The sequence below is a fragment of the Capricornis sumatraensis genome, chromosome 10 (genome assembly GCF_032405125.1).
Source record: "Capricornis sumatraensis isolate serow.1 chromosome 10, serow.2, whole genome shotgun sequence".
NCBI lineage: Eukaryota > Metazoa > Chordata > Mammalia > Artiodactyla > Bovidae > Capricornis > Capricornis sumatraensis.
This window is the reverse complement of record NC_091078.1, coordinates 62330574-62353351: the sequence shown is the minus strand read 5'-3', so window position 1 is coordinate 62353351 and position 22778 is coordinate 62330574. Positions and strand designations below refer to the sequence as shown.

At 41.3% G+C, this 22778-nt stretch overlaps 2 protein-coding genes across 2 annotated transcripts in view; one reads left to right on the top strand and one right to left on the bottom strand.

The window, feature by feature from the left end:
- Window positions 1–19789, top strand: part of FANCD2 (FA complementation group D2) — a 48746-nt gene extending 28957 nt beyond the window's left edge. Inside the window, exons 27-44 of the mRNA XM_068981999.1 lie at window positions 80–190; window positions 452–561; window positions 1520–1663; window positions 2926–3039; window positions 4115–4243; window positions 4382–4500; window positions 7579–7689; window positions 8755–8885; window positions 9698–9791; window positions 10028–10150; window positions 10966–11059; window positions 11732–11803; window positions 12512–12550; window positions 13484–13558; window positions 14325–14399; window positions 16576–16722; window positions 18158–18253; window positions 19380–19789. Coding sequence (XP_068838100.1) covers window positions 80–190; window positions 452–561; window positions 1520–1663; window positions 2926–3039; window positions 4115–4243; window positions 4382–4500; window positions 7579–7689; window positions 8755–8885; window positions 9698–9791; window positions 10028–10150; window positions 10966–11059; window positions 11732–11803; window positions 12512–12550; window positions 13484–13558; window positions 14325–14399; window positions 16576–16722; window positions 18158–18253; window positions 19380–19460 — 1865 coding nt within the window. The 3' untranslated portion in view covers window positions 19461–19789. The remainder of the gene's footprint in view (window positions 1–79; window positions 191–451; window positions 562–1519; window positions 1664–2925; window positions 3040–4114; window positions 4244–4381; window positions 4501–7578; window positions 7690–8754; window positions 8886–9697; window positions 9792–10027; window positions 10151–10965; window positions 11060–11731; window positions 11804–12511; window positions 12551–13483; window positions 13559–14324; window positions 14400–16575; window positions 16723–18157; window positions 18254–19379) is intronic.
- A 973-nt stretch (window positions 19790–20762) lies between these two features.
- Window positions 20763–21299, bottom strand: FANCD2OS (FANCD2 opposite strand). The gene has a single exon (XM_068981546.1). The coding sequence runs from the start codon at window positions 21297–21299 to the stop codon at window positions 20763–20765; it is 537 nt and encodes a 178-aa protein (XP_068837647.1).
- Window positions 21300–22778: the final 1479 nt, after the last annotated feature.

Here is a 22778-nt window from a genome sequence, read left to right as displayed (position 1 = left end):
AGCTACTTGGGTGATTATCATTCAAATTTAACAGTGGTGTATGGTTGGTATACATTGAGCTTCCTGCTCTCTGTTTCAGTCACCCCAGACTATGTTCCTCCCCTTGCAAACTTTGACTTGGAAACTTTAGAAGTAACACCTCATACCAGTATGGCCGTTTCAGCAAAAATCAGAATGCAAGGAAAGACAGGTATTTTCTTTTCCTCTTATTCCGTGTCCTCCTATGTGTTGTGTTGAATTGACTTAGAGGTTATATGCATCAAAGGATCAGTAATGGGAGAGATTATATAACTGAACTCTTTCTTTAGCATGGTTATCAATGAATTGTAACTTAGGGTTATAAAATTAACTTTCTTCATCTCTAGGTAGTCTTTTTCTTGAAGGCAGTGATATTTCGCAAACGAGATTACTGATTATTTCAGTTACTTTTCTCCTCTTGAAACATAAGGAGGAAAGAAACGAAAAGCAGATGGCGGCAAGACATCCTCCCCTGATGTGCTTTCAAAGGAGGATAGTTCAGAATGTGACCCTACACTAGCTGAGAGGAGCCAACAGGAAAAGGTATTGGAATGATGAGTCTCCATGAAGGTGTGTAACAACCCAGTGAAATTAGCAAGGGCTAGCATTATCCTATGCATTTCACAGAGAGAAAAGTTATGGAAAGGAGAGGTGAAAAAACTCTGATAGGCCTTGGAGTGACCCTGTCAGTAGCAGAGGTTGGGTGGGACTCGAAATATTTATCACTACCACACACTGGTTCTTCTCATTATTTTCTTGATCATATTACTCCCTTTTTTGCACCCCAGGAGTACTTTGAATTATCTTGTAGCAACTACCAAATTCTGTCTTTGGATGTATTCTAAATATACTTCTTTTAGCCTTTTTTCCTCATCTGATCCCAGATTATTCCCTTCTCAGTCAGTTGAGATAACATGAAATGCTTAGTAGAGTTTCCTAATACAGATACTTAACAATTCCTATAATTGTACCACTCACAGAGTTGGTTTGTGAAATTGCTTAAACCACATGGATCCCAGTTATTTCTGTTCTTTAGCTGTTGTTTAGTGAGTATTTGTTATGTATAACTCCTCTAATCTCTCAAAGTCAAGTTTAGTATTGATACCTATATATAATAGATGAGAAAACTTAAGACCCAGAGAGAGTAGGTGACTTGTTCAAAGTTATACAGTTAATAACTGCTTCAGCAAGGGTTTGAAGCCACATTTTTGGTCCTTAAGTTCACAGTTTTCTGATCCACACCATAGTGCCTTGATTTGCCTAATAGTTCATCCCTAAGTGGAAACCAACCAAGAGTCTAGATATGCATCCTATATCCCAGTGTTACATTGGGTACTCTGTCTCAGGAACATTTTGAGACCTTGGAAAAAGAAAGTTGGTAAAAGAATGTAATGAAGTGTAACTTTTTGTATAAAGTAAATGCTTAATTGCACTTTGAAACCTTCATTTAAAATTAGATTAATATAGAAGCCTTGTTCTGTTGGTTACTCGTACTTCCTAGGAATTCAAAGGGAAAGAAGAAAAGACATCAGTGTCATTACAGAATTACCACGCTTTTTTCCGCGAGCTGGACATTGAGGTCTTCTCTATTCTGCGTTGTGGGCTTGTGACCAAGTTCATCTTAGATACTGAAATGCACACCGAAGTAAGTGACAGAACTGAGATCCCAGAGCTTAATCTCTTTTTAGGAAGTTCCTCAGCTCTCTTCCTGTTTCACAGAAAACACCATGACACTGGGAGAAGTTGGACTCTGGCTTCCAAAGCCTTTATATGTGAAAGTGCAGATGAATAATTATCCTCCTCATCTTGATGTTTATAAATCTAAGTTTTGTTTTTTTTTAAATAGTACATTAGACATTACAGAAGATCATGCTGATGGTGTGATCCTTACTTTAGGTTACTAATAACCAGCTGTTTGGATTACTTTTATAAAGCAGCACTATTTTGGTTTATAGTTACTCAGTGTTCTTTTCACTTTTTCATGATATTTGTTCAGTGTCCATGAGATACTTGTTGAGTCAGTTTTTTGTATTTGCCACTCACCTAGACATTGGCAATTCAGTAGTAGATACAGCTCGATGCTCGCCTTCAAATAGCTCATAATCTAATGAAGGAAGTAGACAGCCAGTAGTATATGCTATGTGGATGATCTGAACCAGGTACCAGTGAAACTGAGGAGAGAATGGTATTTATAATGAACCTGAAAGTGGAGGACATTTACACAGAGAAGGTACTTTCTGATATGGGGTTTCACCAGAAGGTAGAGGTTTTCCAGGTTAAAATTTTTTTTTATAAGAAATGGTGTGGATTTTGCCATAGATTTTTACAAGAATGTGTATTTTTATAAGAATGTATTATTTTTTTCAGTATTTCTATATCAGCCTGTACTTGGAGATTCTCCATAAATGTACAGTTAAGTGAAAAATTTGAAGTGAGACTGCATTGGACCCATTCTATTTCTGGTAGTGCAATGCGCTTATAATGATTCTGCCAGTCTTATCTTAATAGTAGTGAAACATTTCAGGGAGAGAAAATGCAAAATAATCATTTAATGAACAGAGAAAAGCAAAATTTCCTTGAATTAGTCATTTTTTTTAATCCCAAGTCATTTAGGAAAGGCATCACTGGTCCATAGCTGGAAGGATATACCAGAGGCATTTGTTTCTAGAGAAAAGGTGTGTCATCTAAAACTATACTGCCTCATTTCTATTAATAATTTTAAATTTTGTTTTACTTAGGAAATGCATGACTTTGACTTGTTGATATGTGAGGTGGGGGAAATTTCCCCACTTTCTTTTGGTAATGATCAGATTCTTTACACATTGTAGACAGTAAAAACATAAACTGTATCCCCAGAAGATGGCTAGAGCATGTTGGGAATTAGTCTTTCATTCTTCCTTGTAACAGGCTGCCGAAGTTGTGCAACTTCAGCCCCCTGAACTGCTTTTCTTGCTGGAAGATCTCGCCCAGAAGCTGGACAACATGCTAACACCTGTGGCCAGGAGAGTCCCATTCCTCAAGGTTAATACAGACAGGAGCACTGGGCCTGTCATATGGATTTGGAAACAAAGAGGTCTGAGTAGTGAATGAGCTGTCAGTTTCTCTGACACTGTTTTTGGGTGGTGTGGTCGTAACCCAGTTGCCAGCCTACAGTCACCTTGCTTCAGAAAGGAACTCTAAGACCGAGAAAGCAAAAAGCCACCCAGAACAGAAGATATATTTCCAAATGTCCTAAGAATTCCTGAATCCTCTTCTTTGCTTGGGTTTTGGTTTTAATACCTTCCCAAACAGCCTTTGTCCAAGGCTCAGCATGGTAGTTGGCTGTCTAGAACAGTTCACAAGCTCAAGTGTGTATCTAATGGACAAATGCATGTAGCATCTGGGGAAGCAAATGGATGATAGGAACGGCAAAATGTGAGAGTTTTAGATGTGAATGTTTAAAATATCCAGTTACTTGATTCTTCTTGAATTTAATATTTGGTCTACATTCTTATTAGACTAAATGATTTCTATTTTTGTGTGAGCTTTATCTCATTAGTAATTTGGGGTTTGTATGTCTCAAACACTGTGCTGTGCTTAATTGCTCAATTGTGTCTGACTTTGAGACCTTATGGCCTGTAGCCGGCCAGGTTTCTCTGTCCATGGGGATTCTTCAGGCAAGAATACTGGAGTGGGTTGCCATGCCCTCTTCCAGGGGATCTTCCCAACCCAGAGATTGAACCCAGGTCTCCCTCATTGCAGGTGGATTATTTACCATCTGAGCCATTAGGGAAGCCCAACAATACTGGAGAGGGTAGCCTGTCCCTTTCCAGGGGATCTTCTCAATCCAGAAATTGAACCTGGGTCTCTGCATTGCAGGCAGATTCTTTACCAGCTGAGCTACCAGAGAAGTCCCCTCTCAAACACTGTGTACTCTGTAAAAGCCAATCTCTTGGTTATTTGAAGACTGAGTTGAGTTTCCTGTCAAAATATATCCCTAGTTTCTTCTTTTCGCTCTACCTGCTGGCACAAGGTTTGATTAAATGCCATAACAGACTCTTAGTTTCAAAGAAGTTATCCAACAGTTTCTTCCCTAGTAACTCTGAATTTATTATAGAGCAAAGGAAACCGGAATATTGGATTCTCACATCTCCACCAGAGATCTGCCTCAGAAATCGCGTTTAGGGTTGTTCAACTGCTGAACCCCATGTGTAACCATCTGGAGAACATTCACAACTATTTTCAGGTCAGAATCCTATCTTATCATTATAGAGATTTAGAAATTGCTAAATGAACAAGAGATTTCATTTTTGGCTGAAAAATCTTGAAGGATAATGAGAGCAATTGCTAAAGCAACAGTCTTAAAAGCACCTTTCCCTTGTAGTGCTTAACTGCTGAGAATCATGGTGTAGTTGATGGACCCGGAATTAAAGGTCAAGAGTACCACATAATGTCGTCCTGCTACCTGAGGCTCCTGCAGATTTTTTATGGGCTTTTTGCTTGGTGAGTATGTGGCAAGTACAGCAGGTAGAGATGATCAAGAATGTCCTTGCTTCTACCTGACAGTCACCAAGGCACTGAGGTGTAGAAAAGAAGAAAGGACTCCAAAAGGTTATGTCAATATGACACTTACTCTTTCTGGAGTGTTTTTGTCTGCATCATTTAATTTGGTTTGGCACACTTTATCTATTATTAACTCATTTGAAAATCAGATGACTTGCTCTTTTCTAATCTGTAACAAATCTGGCCATCTGATTCTTGGCTAGTTCGCTGTGGCACCCTTTCCCTAGTAGCACCAGGGTGAGTGTTGTAAGAAGTTGTTACTCAACAAGTTGCAGATAAATTCCAGATTGTGTGGTAAATAGCTGCAGGCAATGTAAACCAGGGTGTGTAGGGATGCCTTCATGAAATCGTGGGACTTGATGGGGCCCTTGGGGGGTAGATGCCTTTGGGGAGGTAAAGGAAGAAACTGTAAGGCACGGCATGGACAAGAGTAGAAATGAGGGAGGTGTGTCCCTTACATGCTTCTGTTCCTCAGGGCTGGGTCTTAGCCTCTCTGTTCTCATACAGGTTTCCTGGGCTGTCTCAGATAAGGTTAAATTCGGGCTAAAATTTAATTTCTGAGCTACAGGCATTTAACTCCCAACTGCCTACTCAGCTCCTCCTTATAGCTGTGTCATTGACAGCTCAGATTCATCACATCCAAAGCGTGTTTCATCCGCCCCACCACTCCTTCAGCTTTCCCTGGCGAGACAGATGGCACTACCAGTTGCCTGAGCTAGAAGCTAGGAGCTGTTCTTTGTCCCTTTCCTTCCTCTACCCTTTCTCTGTTCCACATCTGATCACAAAATCCTGTTGAGTTTATCTTCTAGATTGCATCTAGATGGCCACCTGTCCTCTCTTTCTCCACTGCTTCCAGACTCCTGTTATCGTTCACCAGACCTAGAACAGCTTTACAGTTGGTCACTCTCTGCCTCCACTTTTCCTCTTTTGGTCCCTTCACACAACAATTAAAGTAATCTTCCCAACATAAATCTGATTGTATCCTAGCCCACCTTTGTTTTGATTGCCGTTAGATTTCTCTTGAATTCAGTCTCTTCTACTTAGCTTCTAAGGACTTTTATTATCTGACTCTTGCTATTCTACTCACTGTGGTGCACTCTGCCCTCCAGTTATACTGAAATAATTTCAGCACCCTATATAGCGTTTACCTGGAAGGCTACACATACTCATCCTTCTGCCAGGATCTTCACCTTCCTTGACCCTCCAGTCTTTTTTAACTCATCCTTGAGATCTGGATTTAAACTTCAGTTCCTCAGGACCATCTTCCCTGACCCCTAAACTGGATAAATCTTTCTGCCTCTCTTATCCCCACTTCTTTTCTAATACTCTTAGGATAAAACTTCTCACATTTTATTATAATTATTTGTTCATCTGTCTTTCCTGCTGGACTGTGAGCTCTATGAAGCCCTAGACCAGCCATTATCATATTCTCAGTATTTAAAAACACTGCCAGACAAAGGATTTGAACAGATGCTTAATCAAGGAGATATGTGGGCGGCAAGTAAACATATGCAAAGATGTGCAGCAGTGTTAGTTATTAAGAAAATACAAATTAATATTACAGCACAGATGCAGTAAAAAGACTTATCTTGCCAAGTGCTGGTGAGGACATAGAGTAATTGGAGCTCTCACATGCTGCTGTTGTGACTGTAAAACGGTATACTCACTTTTGAAAACTGTTTGGCAGTTCATCAGAAAGTTAGATATACACCCACCATACCACCCAACCATTTTACTGCTAGTAAAAGTAGTAATTTATCCAAGAGAAATGAAAGCATATGTCTGCACAGAGTCTTGTATATGAAGATTTATTGGAACTTCATTTGTAATATCCTCAAATTGGGAACAATTAAAAAGTCATAAAATGGTGAATGGATAACAAATTGTAGTGTCTCTCTGTGGTAGAATACTAAATGCAACAACATGGATGAAAAAAGAATTATACTGAATAAAAACCAAGACTGTAAGAGTATGTAGTACTTGGTTCTAGTTATATTAAGTTTTAGAAAAAGTATATAATCTTGTAGTGACAGAAAACAGTTCAATGCTTGCCTCTCATTGGGTGGGAGGATGGAAGGAGGGCTGGATTACAAAAGAATCTAAGGAAGCTATTAAGAGGAATAGATATGTTTATTGTTTTCATTGGGGTGATGGTTTCTTGGATTTGTATATAAGTCATGAATCAAATTCACCATTTTAAATGCATGCAGTTTAGTGTATGTCCATTACACTTTAAAAAAGCTATTCAGGAAAAAAAAACAAAAAACATTATAGGCCCTCAGAATTAATTTGTGGAAAGGAAGAGAGACTACCACTGGTGATGCGGAAATGTTTCTAGAGGAGTGAAAGTTCTAGGGGGTCAGGTTGTGCTGGGCTTTGAAGGTCAGGCGAAAAAATTTGAATGTTGTCCAGGGAAGCAATTTTGCAGTTTTATGATCACATCCATGGTATAGTGAAAGCAGTGTTTTAGAAAAATCTTTTGGCCTAAGAATTGGAAAGGCAACCAAAAAGACCAGTGAAAAGATGTTGACATGATCCATGCATGGGATGATGATAAGAGCCTGGCCTAGAGTGATGGTCTTGGCTTGGAAAGGAAGAGATAGTAGGAAAGATAATCAGAAGACAGAGCTGTCAAGATTTGACTTAATCTGGTATGAATTAGACATTGATTTAAGCAGTTTCACAAAATTATTGAAGTTTTTTTGTTGTTTGTTTTGAGAAGATTGACAGTTAACTCTAAAATGTATACAATAAAGGAGAGGTTTTTTTCCCTTGGAAATAAACCTAGGAGGAGGATTGTTACAGATCCTTAAGAAAAGACTGTTTTGGGTGCCCTTCAGCTTCTAGTCTGGTATTCAGAGCTGTGACTAGATTTAGCGCTTGAGTACCTTCAGTACTTTAGTTCTTTTTCTTCTGTTGATTTATTGATGGTACAGAATAGTGGCCAGGATCCTTAAATGCTGTCCACATAATCTTCCTGAAACTGAGCTCAGCTACCTTTCCTTGACTTTCCTTTAGGAGTGGATTCTGTCAAGTTCAAAATAATAATTTACTATACTCAGCCCTTGGGATCCTTACTAGCCGACTGAAGCCAGGAGAGCGTGACCAATCCATGGAGGAGCTGCTCAGGTGGGCTGGACCGCATGTCCCTGAAAGTTATCTAAAGAAATTCCTAGGAATAAAACAGGCAAGATTTCTTGGAGATAGCTTGGTGTTTTCAATGCCTTTTCCTCATTTATGTGAGCTTTCTCATCTGTGTATTCAGATATATCCTTAAGCTTTAGAAACTGTTGAATAAATCAAACTAAATCCTCATGTATCCTTCATCCTGTAAAGTTTGCATTTTCAGGTAACAGTGATGAAAGTGCTAGCCAGCTGTAGTCATCTCTTGATTATCCAGGTACCTACTCTGTCTCCCAGTTGGGTTGGATAATTAGGTAGCGGTCAGTTATCACTTCCCTCCTCTTGAAAGAAGAGGAGCCTAGCCTGAGAGCACAGGAGATGAGAAGGAGCTCTAAGGAGCATGGGTTCAGCCTCTACTCCAGCTTCACCCAGAGCAGTTTGGTCTTTCCCCTACCTCCCCTGAGAGCCTAGGCCATCACTGAGTCTGCAGTCTGCCTTTAGAACCTTATTTCATTTTCAATACAGTTCTTTTAAATTTGTTTGACTTACTTCCCACCAGTCAATCAGTAGTTGACTGGTTTTATTTTAACTACAATTTTAGATTAATTGTGTTTCTTCATCTGCCATTACTTTAGAACATGAAAAGCTAACTACATATGATACATGTATCAGAAACTCTGCTTTATCATTTCCTTTTACTTTGTCCCTATGAACCCATAATTTAAACATTATACCCAGTGTGTTGCCTCTTGCCTTAAAGAACAAATAATTTACCCGGGGTTGCGCACATCAGCATGGCCTAGGCTAGCACTTGGTTATCTTGGCATACATGACCCTCTTCAACGCTGGCATCCCATACACTGGGTCAGGCCTCTACACCCTGGCTTTCTCCATACAAAGTTACATTTCTGTATAAGATCGTGAAAGAAGGTTCTACTAAAGCACCTGCAAGTGAGGAAGATTCTGCTTAGACCATCAGGCATTTCAGTGGACTTGTATAACTCATGGATTTAGACACATCTGTAATACTTGTGATGGTGGGTTTTTTATTTTTTTATTGTCTCTTTACAGACAGAGCTTCCATTACTTGCAGAATTTCCATGCCAGCATTCCCAGTTTCCACTGTGCTCTTTATCTCATTAGACTTTTGATGCTCATTTTGGAGAAATCTGCAGCTTCTACTGAGAACAAAAGACAAATTGGTGATGGATCCTCTTTTTTTCCTTCATGAATAGACTAGTAAACTTGGGGCTTCCTAGAACCTTGTAAATTTTACAAGCAAATCTCTCCCTCACTGAGCTCTGCTGACATGGCTTAAACTGAGTGTGGTTAGTTTACTTTTTACTTGGCTGGATTTGCTGTTTAACTTTTGTTTATTCATATCCTTTTTTTTGTTGTTGTTATTAAGTATCTGAGACATTTGACAGAAAAACATAAGCCATTAAGTTAATAAAATGGGACAGAAAGGAGAAATCAGGATTAAGTGTAAAGAAAAGTCTGGTCCATCCCTGATCTTTTTCTTTAACTCTCTTTTGACATCGCTCTTAGAATGCATCTCACTGATAAATCTTAATTGGCAGCACAGACAGAAAGCAAGAAGAAAATGCAAAACCTTTATTATTCCTGTTGCTTAAAGGGGGAGGGTTTTATATGAATCTTGGAGGTCCATACTATTTATTGTTTATTGGCCTGCCAAGGAGTACCTGAGATGGACTTCCCACTGCCCAGCAGCATTCCTTTACTCTGTGTGTCTGTATGGTTCATGTTTGTGTCAAGACAGGGTAAGAGGGTGGGACATGTTAGATCTTAGAGAAATGGGTTTATTTCTGGTAGGAGGACTAATAGAGCAGGAACTCATGAAAGCTTTTTTTTTTTCCCCAAAATTGTCTGTTAGCCTAGGAACTTCATAGTAAATATAAAAGAATGTTTTTGATCAATTATCATCCCCCAAAGACTGCAAAACAAGAATGAAGTTCATTTTCCATGAATGAAATTTGTCTTGTTTCACCAACAGCTTCCCTGGCCAAACAGTTCCTCTGTCGAGTGTGGCCTAGTGGAGAGAAAGAGAGGAGCAGCATTCCTAATGACCAGCTCCAGGCTTTGCTTGGGTAAGAGGCTTAGCTTCTGTCCACAAGCCAAATAGCCTTCCATTTGCCCCTGTTCGGATCCCTTGTCTGGTCAAAAACTGAGAAATTTATCTTGGTTGATGCTATGCAAAAAATAGATTAATAAAATAATTGCTAATAGTTGGTTTAAAGCTTAGTACCTGGATATGTCTCAAGAAAGAAATCTTGATTTAGAGATTCTGTAACATGTGTTCATACTCCTATGGCTATCAATACAGCATCTACCTGGAGCACACAGACAGTGTACTGAAGGCCATAGAGGAGATTGCTGGGGTTGGTGTTCCAGAGCTGATCAACTCTCCTAAAGAAGCCTCTTCTTCCACATTCCCTACACTGACCTGGTAAGGGAGCACTCTCCTCTAGTCCTTTCCCTAAGTTAGAATCATACTAATGTATGTAGGTTCCAAGTAACTACCTTACTCTTCATCTAGTTCTGATACAGAAGGTATGTGCAGTCATTTGTTCAACACATAGAATGTCTGCTGTGAACGCTCTTCAAGCAGCCCTCACCCTGCCCATATGAAAGGATGTTATTGAGGAATGACTTCAGTAGTTACAGTTTTTAGAGACATTGGATATTTAATCACCACACTTTTTTCAGTGCATTCACCCTTTATATGTGAAATTATTTTTCCAATATTTTAACCACCTTTAGAAGGATACAGTGATTATTGTGTCTAACCATATATGTCTCACTTAATGGGTTTTGTGTCTCATAGTATCAGTGGTTATCTGATATTCATATGGTCTTTATAGTTTATAATGCACTCTTATATTCCTTATTTCATTTGATCCTTCTGATGAATCTGTGAGGTAGATATCATTTCCCCTCTTTTACTGATGAGGGAAATGAGCTTTAAAGAGGGAGCTTGCTTGGAACTAGAAACTTAAAGTTTAATCTTCTGACCACTACTTCCTGTTCTTTCTCTGCCACCACACTCTCCCTTCATGAAATTAATCCCATGGTTTCACAGGCTGTCTTCTTGGCTCATTTCTAAATCCTTCCTGCTCTCACATCCCCCTAGAGTGGACTCTAGTGAAAGCATGTTTCGAGAGGTGGGGAGGGAAATCACTCTGGGTTCCCTGGTTTCACCCCAGGACTTTCTTTGTGATGAGTGCATCATCATTGTGTGAGTGTCATACTTTTCTCTTGTAGGACCACGTTCGTCATTTTCTTCCGAGTAATGATGGCTAAACTAGAGAAGACAGTGAAAGGTCTTCAGGCTGGAACAGCAGCAGATTCACAGCAGGTGAGTCAAATTGTCCCACCTCAGGAAGCAGACTCTGGATTATTCAGAAGATTCTGGTTGTTCTTCTCCTTGGGTCTAGAATTTTCTCCTAAGCTATTTCCTTTAACTTACTGAGATCCAGAACTTTTTTCAGAGAGTTCTTGATGTCCTTTCTTCTAGTTGGAAGTGAGAATTAAGCTGTTTTCCCTGACTACTTCCTGGGGATAACCTTGGACTCCATAGACCTAGTCTGGAAAAAATATCTTTGGTTGCCACCTCATGTACCCAGCTGCAACTTGTGAGCTGGCATGAGGTTAACAAGCCTGTTTCAGATGCTATGGTCCTAGGCCTTGGCAACCTGCTAACCAGAACTGAGCTAGCCTGCTGGGAGCAAGAGCTTGCTTAGGGAATCAGAGAAACTACAGGGATATGTTGCAGAGGCTTTTTCCTACTTGTAAGTTATTGAAGAGGAGTTGTCTTCTTAGAAAGTCTCAATAAGGTACCCCAGTGATACCATATATGCAGGCCTCCAGACCGTCTTGTGGGTTCACTGGTTGCCACATCTGTTTAGGAGGATAAGTGGTTTAAATCTCTGTATAGCTCTGTAGTTCAAGAACCATATATTAGTGGGAACATGGTAAAAGAAGTATTTGGCTGCAATTCAAAGATGCCTGTATATTTGGCTGCCCCTAGATTCATGAAGAGAAGCTCCTCTACTGGAACATGGCTGTTCGAGACTTCAGTATCCTCATCAACCTGATAAAGGTGAGTATGGAGAGGCTCCCTGTTCCATCTCACTGGCTAACTGCAGAAACTGCCAAGGGGCCTGACTTCCAAAATGGGCCCTCTCAGCTCCTCCCCACCCTTTGTTGGGCACCTGTTTCCCCATCTTGTCCCTGTGCCCTGCCCATCCTGGATAGCACCTTCCCTGCTTCCTGTGCAGTGTCTTTCCTTTCTCTGCCTTCCTTCTTCCAGTCTGTGCCATACTGTTTACTATTTAATGACTCCTTCCCCCTGTCATTCCCCCATGCTCTCAACACACCATGAATCTGAGCATATTCCCCGTGGTCTCCATCTTCCAACTTGGATGCCTTCTTTATCCCTCATGTACACTCTGCTCTCCCCCACTCCATGATTTTGCCCAGACTGTTCTCCCAGCTTAGAATGTTTTTCTTTCCTTTCTGCCTCTTTCTTGAGGCTTCCCATCAAGGTTTGGCATCTCTGCAATGCCATCTTCTTAACATTCCCTGTTGGAATCAATTCCTTGTTCCTCTATGCTCCCCTCTTCCTTTTCTTGAACTTCAGTTACAGTGATTACTTTATTCTTTGTGATTGATTTGTTGACATGTTGATGTGCCTCCTTCATTTTAGACGTCTGTACAACACTCAGCTGTGTTTTGCACAGTGGGGAAGAGGCTGGGGTGCTCAGAGGAGCAGATCTCAGCTCTGGTTTCTTGTCCTTCATCTTTCCAGGTGTTTGATAGTCGTCCTGTTCTGTTTGCATGTTTGAAGGTGAGCAATAGCCTGGGCCCTCTTTAGTGTTTATTCTTCCTTTGGGGCAGCTGAGTGGAATTGCTTAATACCTTGCCCACAAGCCAGTCTCCAGAATCTCTGCTGATAGGTAGTCTAGAAGAGACCACGGATATGTTTTCCTATATTAATTGGATAACCCAGAGAAGCCAGTTCTCCTATGAGTTTGAAAACTTAGAACTAGGATGATTGGCTTAAGGAGCAGTAGTCACTCCCCGCCATTCCTTCCCAGTCAACAGGAGGGAAGGAGGAGTGGGTGAGTCCTCTTTTTAAAGCCCTTGGGTGGCCTCATCGATCTGGGAGCTGGCCTTCTGGTATCCTCCAGGGGGATATCCTGGATTAGCCCTAGATTTGGTGATAAACACATTGGGTTAAGAGCTAAGGAAGGCAGCAGGGAGAATGCTTCTCCCCTTTCCCAGCGGTTCCTTCCAGTGGATGGTGCCCCATACTGTTGTCTCCTGGCTTCTTGTTCCTCTTTCTTCACAGCCCTCACTGGTGCCAGTGTGAGGGATGGTTGAGAGTGGGGAGTCCCTTTCCTGACGGGTGAATTGGGCATTTGGTTGTGTGCTTCCTCAGCTCTACCCTGTTTATTCCTTTTGAGAGTAAGTTGTCCTCTGGGAGCTGGGGCTCCCCTCAGTTCCTCTGTGCCCTCATTCTCAAGCTGAGCAATGCCCCGCACATTAACTGTGTGTGCGGCAGGTAAGGCTGCTTAACTCAGGACGCAACAGGCCTGTTTAGCCTTTGCATTAAGCTGTATTCTCTGGATTAACCTTTTGAACCCTTTCCGATTTATTTTTTACATATAAAAGAAAATAAACCCTCTGGTCTGGGAAATGCTGTGCTGTCTCAGGCAGGGGCATTTCCCACGAAAGACCTCAGTGAGAGGTCCTCACCAGCTTTTCTTCTCTTCCTCAGTATGGGCGTCTCTTTGTGGAAGCATTTCTGAAGCAGTGTATGCCGCTCCTAGACTTCAGTTTTAGAAAACACCGGGTAAGAACTGAGAGCAGAGAGCACAGGCATGCTCTGTGTAGTGGTTCAGAAAGTCTGTCCACAGTGTCTCCTAGGCAGCCATGGGGACAGCCCCCTCACCCCAGCTCTGGCCACAGACTGACGCAGGCGCCTCTGGTCACCAGCTCTCCCAGAGACACGTATAGGACTGATGATTCGCTAGTGGACCCACCTCCCGACTTCTGCTCCAGAGCTGAGGATGGTTGTTTCTTTAAGCCTGATTTTATTATGCTACTGCGGTCCCAGGACCTCACATATTAGTGTGTCATTTGTTTCTGTGTACTTCTCTGGGTCTGATATCAGGAATTACAAAAAAAGTAAAGAAAACTCATTTGTGTCATAAACTGCGCTGTAAGCCCGGAGTCCTAACCACTAGACCACCAGACAAGTCAGGAGATGATTTCTTGCATATATTTACCAACTTGAACTTTGCAGAACACTCTCATAATATTCGGCTGGTCCCGCATAGCTCAGAAAGAGAAAGGGGAAGGACAGCCAGTGAGTACTCCTCCTTTTGTTTGAGGGCCAAATCCATATAAACTTGAAAAATTATGAATCACTGTGTTGTACACCTGAAACTTGTAAAATTTTAAAATCAGCACTACCTCAGTTTGAAAAAGAGATGATTATCCATCTATGGCTGGAACCTGAGGCTTGATCCTCTGGTACTCTTGGTTGCAAGGATATCTTGCACGTAAAATGAAATGAGAATGTTTCATTTGGCATTTGTGCATGTTGTTGGTCGTAGAAAGATGTTCTGAGCTTACTGGAAGCCTTCCAGCTGAGCACGAGACTGCTTCATCACCTGTGTGGGCATTCCAAGGTAAGAGGGAAAGCAGGCCACAACTGTTGGTTTAGTCTGTGGTGCCGTCTTCCTTTTTTACCCTTCTTAAGTCTTTATTTCTGAGGCTATGTCTGTCCAACAGCAGTTTATCAGAGTGGTCAAAGCCTCAGTTGCTGGCTGAGATTGGGTAATCATCGCGAGGGAAATTCTGCATCTGAAATTTGACTCAAACTCCATAGCCCTGTTTCTTCTAGGGCCTCTTCTTTGGTGAGAGAATGTTGGTGGGTGTGTAACTACGTACCATACTCTGGGCAGGAGGAGTATTATGGAAGTGATGACTCTACTGGAGACGAGGAGTTCTAAAAGCAGTTGTTTTTAGAGCTTTTCTGGTGTATTATTTCCTAGTCAAGGAATACATCTGTCTCTTCTGAGAATATTTTAGCATTCAAGGACTTTTCCACTTAAAGTGTACAGTTGAGCCCTTGTCACTTTTTGTCTGAAGGGGCACAGAACTGTGGAATTGTGAAGTCATTGGCAAGCCTATGATTCTTCCACCCAGTGCCTGTCATTCATTTCCTCCCCTGCTTCTAAATTTTTAAGGTGCTGAACAGTGGAATTTTAAGGACTCCCTCCACTAAAAAGGGTTACTTTCTATTGATTAATGTCAGTATAGTATGTGTTCCAGAATATTTTAAGTAAATTCATTGATAATTGATCAATGAGAGATTATGATAAGGAACTGAGAGGTATTGGTGATATGTCTTCTAGGCTGCTTTAGCTTAAAGGGCAGCTACCATTCTCTTCAGAGTGCTCTCAGTTCAGTCGCTCAGTCGTGTCCGACTCTTTGCGACCCCATGGACTGCAGCACGCCAGGCTTCCCTGTCCATCACGAGCTCCCGGAGATTACTCAAACTCATGTCCATTGAGTCGGTGATGCCATCCAACTGTCTCATCCTCTGTCGTCCCCTTTTCCTCCTACCTTCAATCTTTTCCAGCATCAGGGTCTTTTCAAATGAGTCAGCTCTTCGCATGAGTTGGCCCAAGTATTGGAGTTTCAGCTTCAACATCAGTCCTTCTTCCAATGAATGTTCAGGGCTGATTTCCTTTAGGATGGACTGCTTGGATCTCCTTGCAATCCAAGGGACTCTCAAGAGTCTTCTCCAACACCACAGTTTAAAAGCATCAATTCTTCAATGCTCAGCTTTCTTACAGTCCAACTCTCACATTTATACATGACTACTGGAAAAACCATAGCCTTGACTAGATGAACCTTTGTTGGCAAAGTAATGTCTTTGCTTTTTAATATACTGTTTAGGTTGGTCATAACTTTCCTTCCAAAGAGTAAGCGTCTTTTAATTTCATGGCTGCAGCCACCATCTGCAGTGATTTTGGAGCCCCCAAATAAAGTCTGCCACTGTTTCCACTGTTTCTCCATCTATTTGCCTTGAAGTGATGGGATCAGATGCCATGCTGTTTGTTTTCTGAATGTTGATCCTTAAGGCAACTTTTTCACTCTCCTCTTTCACTTTCATCAAGAGGCTCTTTAGTTCTTCACTTTCTGCCATAAGGGTGGTGTCATATGGATATCTGAGGTTATTGATATGTCTCCCAGCAGTCTTGATTCCAGCTTGTGTTTCTTCCAGTCCAGCGTTTCTCATGATGTACTCTGCATAGAAGTTAAATAAGCAGGGTGACAATATACAGCCTTGACGTACTCCTTTTCCTATTTGAACCAGTCTGTTGTTCTATGTCCAGTTCTAACTGTTGCTTCCTGACCTGCATACAGGTTTCTCAAGAGGCAGGTCAGATGGTCTGGTATTCCTGTCTCTTTCAGAATTTTCCACAGTTTATTGTGATCCACACAGTCAGTCTTTGGCATAGTCAATGAAGCAGAAATAGATGCTTTTCTGGAACTCTCTTGCTTTTTCGATGATCCAGCGGATGTTGGCAATATGATCTCTGGTTCCTCTGCCTTTTCTAAAACCAGCTTGAACATCTGGAAGTTCACAGCTCACATACTGTTGAAGCCTGGCTTGGAGAATTTCCAGAGTACTCTATCAGACTACTATTTGGGGAATGTGTCTCTGGTCTATACCAGCAGGGCTTATGCTCTTGTTGAGTGTTCAGGGTGTTAGGAGTTCGAAAGTTTCTGTATAGGAAACGTGAAAGCACAATGATAAGTGCGGATGAATTGGTTGCATTTGTTTCCATTCAGATTCACCAGGACACAAAACTCACCAAACATGTGCCTTTGCTCAAAAAGACCCTGGAACTGTTAGTTTGCCGAGTGAAAGCCATGCTTATCCTCAACAATTGCAGAGAGGCTTTCTGGCTGGGCAATCTTAAAAATCGGGACTTGCAGGTAAGCCTGGGACCCTGCCAATGATAATCTTCTCTTCTATTCTTTGTGAGAGCATTGGAAAGTATCTAAGGAAGGTGACCTAAGCTCCACTCTCTCAATACTCAAAACTGCTTTTCTCTTAAGTGACTGTTTAGCTCTTAAGGTTACTTTGCTCTTGGGACCTGGTTGCAAGTTGCACCCCTCAGCAGCAGCAGCAGCAGAGGCACCAAAACATACCATTGATGTATTAATAAAAAAGGCCTCAGAGAAGCAGATCGGGAAGACCTTTTTCTACAACTATGGAGAAACTTTTTTTTGTTGTTTAGTTTTGTTTTTTTCACTCTAAAACCAGTCTGTTCTATTCCTGAAATTATTTTCTGTGTTGATTTTTTTTTCTGACTGATTTTAACAAGTAAGCATTTCTTAGTTCTTTCAATTGTCTGACTGACGGGCTGAAATCTTGAATTGTTTATACTATTTCTTTGGTGTAACACCATTTTTCAAATATAGCCCAAGCCCTTCTCATTCATGTTTATAATATCTGAGTCTCATAATTTATACATGAAAATAATAAATCCCCAGAGAGTTACTTCCTTTCTTTACATCAGTGTTATTAGGTAGATACTCTTGTTACTATGAGAATTGAAGCTCAGAGAGGTTAAGTAACTTGCCATTCAGCAATATGAGTGGAGAAAGGGTTTGAGTCCAAACAGTCTTCATCCAGATTTGGTATTCCTAAACCATTTTAGTATACTATCTTTCAGCCTCTAAATGGCCATTTGTGATTGGTGTGGATTTTTTTTTTTAGATTCAATTTTTTAAAGTTATTTATTTTTATTGTTGGGTGTGCTGTGTCTTCGTTGCTGCTTGAGGGCTTTCTCTCATTGCAGCAAACAGGGGCTACTCTAGTTGCTTTGTACAGGCTGCTCACCACAGTGGCTCCTTATTGTGGAGCTTGGGCTCCAGGGGTCTTGGGCTTCAGTAATTAATTGCTGCACGTGCTTGAGGCATATGGGATATCCCCAGACCAGGGACTGAACCAGTGTCCCATGCGTTGGCAGGCAGATTTTTAACCACTGGACCACAGGGAAGCCCTGTATATAGTTGATGTGTTGATGTTCACGTTCACATAGTTTAAGCTATTTGAGAAAGTTTAGAATCGTATTGAGCATTACCTGAAAGAGTCACCAATACAATCTAGCCTTGTAAAACTAGTATGATACTAGAATACAAAGATGCTCTTTTGTAAAACTACATATTGTGTGAGAGCCAGAAGTATCTCAGAAGCCTTGGGTTGATTATCACTTCTCTAGCTGCTGGATCACAGGTTGGTGTCTGTGTTTGATCATATTTGAATGACTTTCTTTGCCTTGCCTATAAACTTGAGCCTTTCTGCCCTTGAGACCCATGTGTGATCATTATAACTCACCATTTGTCTTGGCCCATTCACATTCAGGGTGAAGAGATTATATCCCAGAATTCCCAGGAGAGCACTGCAAATGAGAGTGAGGGTGAGACATCATTCCAGGTCTCTGAGAGCCAAGGAGCAGAGGTGCGTGCAGGACTTCTCCTGCCCAAGTTTATAATTACTTCCTTCTGTGGCCATCTCTATTCCCTCTAAAAAAGGCTTCTGCACTTAGGTGAATTCTGTGAGGGCCAGAAAACACACACACACACACAGACACACACACACAATGTTATAATCACTCTTGAGTATCTCAAGTTGTGCTGTATGTTATACAGTTGAAAATTCCCTTCCATTATAGCCTCTTATTTTCCCTGAATTCGTATCTGAAACCATTCTAGGGGGGAGATAGGAAGAGGTCAAAGTGTTTTGTGCGTGTTGAGAAGAATGAGTTAAACCATTTAAGCATGTTGTTTGAATATGCAAAATAGAGATGTAAAAGCCAAAGCACAGAACCGAAAGCTGCACAGCTGAGGACTGAAATCACAGTGGCAGTCCTTAAATCACAGTGGCAGTCCTTATGCTCTCCTGGGCTCCTCCTGGTGCTGTTTGGATTTTAAAGCAGAGAAAAATGTATTTATAAAAGTTCTTACAATCTGGGCAGGTTATAGATATCGAGAATCTCAGATTTAAGAACCCTGCTCTGGATACAATTTGTAATGCCATTTGAGGCTGCAAAAAGATCACTTAGTATGAAAAATTATTTTATTACATGGTTCTTTGTTTTATTTGTATCGACTACCTCTACCTTGTTCTCATAAAAAAGTTTGAGGCAGACAATATTCTATTACTTTGATGCTTTGTCCTAAGCAAACCTCTCAGATTAGATTTTGCAGATCAGAGAGAATCTTATGCTGGATTCCTATTGCATTTTGAATTTAACCAACATTTCATTCTATACTGAAAGCCGATTTTACTCCTCTGTCACATACCTGCTGTAGTGCTGGAGGGCTGTGGGCTTATTTAAAAATCACACATGGTTGGGTTGCTGAATGGCCTAAGTCAGTATCAGAATGGCTCCCTCTATCATCTTGGCTTCAAGGCCATGATACGAGAATGAGGCAGCCTCTGATTCTTTTCTCAAAAGAATGGTTTAAACCTATCATTGGTTTTAACAGTGAAACAGTGTAGTTGTACATGCTGTGGGAGCAGTGTTGCAAGTCATGGGGTTGCTCAGATGACCTCAAATAATTAATTATCCTTTGCCTCTTAGAGTGGCGAAGAAGATAAAGCAAGTGATGGAGAAAAGGAGCGAGAGAGTGATGAAGATGAGAGTGATGACGACTCTGATTAGGCTACAGAAAGGTGCTCCTTCCCTGTCTTTGCCAGCCACTCACCACAGTGTTCAGGGTTACAGATGCTGCCGGTCTGCCTTTCTGACTGCAAGCATCCTATTTTGTCCTTAAAGAGGGGGTTCTATTGAATCAAGTCAATTGTGGATTTCACGGATTGTCTACTAACATTAAAGAAGGTGGCATAATGTCTACTATGTTAAAGACGAACGTAACATTGCTTACCCATTTGGGTAAACACGGCAGAACAGTCATAATTCTAGGCTTTGGGAGCTAGTTTTGAATCTCTGGATTTATTCTACAATTTAAGCTTGTACCAGTTTTCAAATAAATTCTAAGTTCTGCCTCAGCTACCTTTTGGAATTTCCTTCATAGGTGAGACTGAATTGGAGTTTGTGCAGAGAAATAATGGAGAATTAAAATCATATGTTCCCTATTTAAAGGACTGTCTTATTTGAGATGAAAACACATTTGTGATCTTTTTGGAGGAGTGACAGATTTCTTTTAGTGCTCAAAGAAAGTCACGTTTGGCTGCATTTTAAATTTTTTGGTGGTTATGTAGACATATAAGACAAAGGTGAAAAGGGCAGCATCCAACTCATGTTAACTTTGCATAAATAATTATTTCCACATTATTCTGAGTTATATGTATAATCTAGTTACAAGAAAACTACAAAATTACTTGTAGTTGATTAAAAATAGAACATTAAGCATACACTTCAGCTAAAATGGGGAACTCTTCATGTCTTCTGCTCTTATTTCAGTGCCAGACTGTTAATATTTAATAGCTGTTAATATTTCTACCTACTTTCATACTCTCCAGTAATGTTAGGGTGTGGCTGGTTAGGCTTTTATATTGTTTTTTGGTGGGGAGGTTATTCAATCATTGACCTACATACACATTTTTGACCCCTTCATCTTCATGTATGTAGGAATCCATAATTTCCGTCCTTGACATTCTTTGTGTCTCCACCTCATTGTGGTTTTAGTGTTGAAATGAGTTCACAGTAGGCTCATTGGTATATATGGTTTAATGGTTCTTTATCACATGTACATGTCAGTGCTAGTTTGACTCTCTTTCAAATGGTTGTTCAGCTTTACAGTGGAAATGTTCTCCTCCCTTGCTCGGTCACTGGCCCATTTTTGGAGGGAAAGGGAGGAGAGGAGCTCCTGAATTGTCACTGCCTGACTGAAAAGCAAAATAGCTGGGGCAAGCACAGTTTCCTTTGCAGGGACAGCTCTGCGTAAGCTTCAGGCACATAGCGAAAGACATGGTGTTAGGAACAGGGATCAGATGGGACCCTTTACTTGGAATGTTGCAAGGCAAAGGTGCACTTCTTGTATGTCGCATACAGCAAGAGGATGGAACGTAACATCTGTTTGCACATGGTCACTGTCATCTGAATCTGAGGTTCCTTAAGTCCAGTGGGCCACTGGTGCTCCCGGCTAATGATTTTGCAGAAGGCTGACTTGTCTGAAACTCTGAAGGTCCCAGTCCACTTTGGTGGCTGAGCCGTGATGACCCTGCCAAAGACAGAATCCACTCCACTGAGGCGGACAGGCTGAGGCTTCCTGACCAGCCCTTTCTTGTTGTTCATGGTTCGGAGCTCTGACGTGTGACAGGGCAACTTGGGACTCACCCCAGGCTCCAGGAATGGGCTGTCTAGGACTAGAGTGACCTCTTGAAAGCACAGCTGCACTTCAAGGTCAGAAGGGGTATGTGGAAAGCAGGGGGAAGCCCTAAAGGGGTGCTTGGAGGAAGGGGTAGGTGTTGTATGCCGCAGCCATTGGAAGCTCTCATCCAGTGGGGTCCATGGTGACCAGAGCTGGTATCCTGCCATTGACAGTCCTAGAGGAGAGGAATCAGAACATGGAATTTCCCTAGCATGCTGTTAGGGAAAGGCTAACAGGGTAGGGCTGTTCAAATTCACATCTCTGTCTCAGTATTAACTTTACCTTACTCTTTAGTTCTCATGAACAGATTCCAGTACTTGTTAGGATACAAGTAATTCTATAAAGGGCAGTAGAGGATAGTGACAAGTATTGAATCTGGTAACTGCTGTGTGTACTTTATTAAACCTAATCACAAGCCTCTGAAGGTAGGTTTTTACCCATGGTACAGATGAGGAAATGGGTTTGTCCAAAAGAGTAGCCCTGCTTGGTATTAGGATCTGTGCTGTGTTGATAACTGCTAAAGACAGAATCTGTGCCTCTCAGGTGGCAGAGGCTGCTGGCACTCCACGGTGAGACATTATTTGTGGATGGGTGCTCAGAAAGGCCTAGCTCACCAGATATTTGTGACTCAATCACATGTACTTATACCGTTGGTTCTCAAAGTATGATTCTGGGACTGGTGCCTTAAGCATCCTGTGGAAACATGGAAGAAATGTAGATTCTTGGGTCCCCTGCATTCTGCACTTAAATAAAGCCTCCAAGGGAGTCTGATGCGCCTTACAGTTTGAGAACTTACACTTTTTCTTTAAGGAACTTCAGCTTTTACTATTCTTAGTTATGGACAGTCAGAAGATCAGAACCTCTTTTGACACAACTGACCAGCCTTCTCAGAGCCCTGAGGTACTTATACACCACCTCAGAGGAATTACACCAGGCAGGAGGGGAAAAAGTTCCCAGGACTGGTCCTTTAGTTTTTAAAGATTTTTCTGGTTCTCCTATGTGTTTTTTGGGCTTCCCTGGTAACTCAGCTGGTAAAGAATCAGCCTGTAATGCAGGAGACCCTGGTTCAATTCTTGGGTCGGGAAGATCCGCTGGAGAAGGAATAGGCTACCTATTCCAGTATTCTTGGGCTTCCCTGGTGGCTCAGCTGGTAAATGATCCATCTGCAATGCAGGATACCTGGGTTCGAAGCCTGGGTTGGGAAGATCCACTGGAGAGAGGAATGGCTACCCACTCCAGTGTTCTGGCCAGGAGAATTCCATGGACTATACAGAATTATAGAGTCGCAAAGAGTCAGACATGACTAAGCGACTTTCACTTCACTGGGTATGTTTTTGTCTTTGTTTTTTTTCTTATCTGTGAAAGACCCACTGGTTGAGATTTTTTCCTTTCTTCTTTGAAGATAAAGGAAAAGGCGTGGAGGATATGTTGCTAACTCAAAATTTACCCAAATAGAATTCAGACTTTCCATCTTTCTACTTTTTTTTTTTCATCTTTCTACTTTAAAATTGTCAGTATATAAAGGATTCCACTGAATTCAAGAGCGACGTACCATTTATTCAGCACCTACCTACTATGATAAGGGGCACGGCAGACCCTTTCCTTTCTAGTCAAGTGTATTTCTCTGTATCTTCACTATTCTTCCA

Bases quoted from the DNA above. Each gene is read 5' to 3' on its own strand.
- FANCD2OS (XM_068981546.1), bottom strand. From the start codon at position 21,299: ATGGCAGGATACCAGCTCTGGTCACCATGGACCCCACTGGATGAGAGC.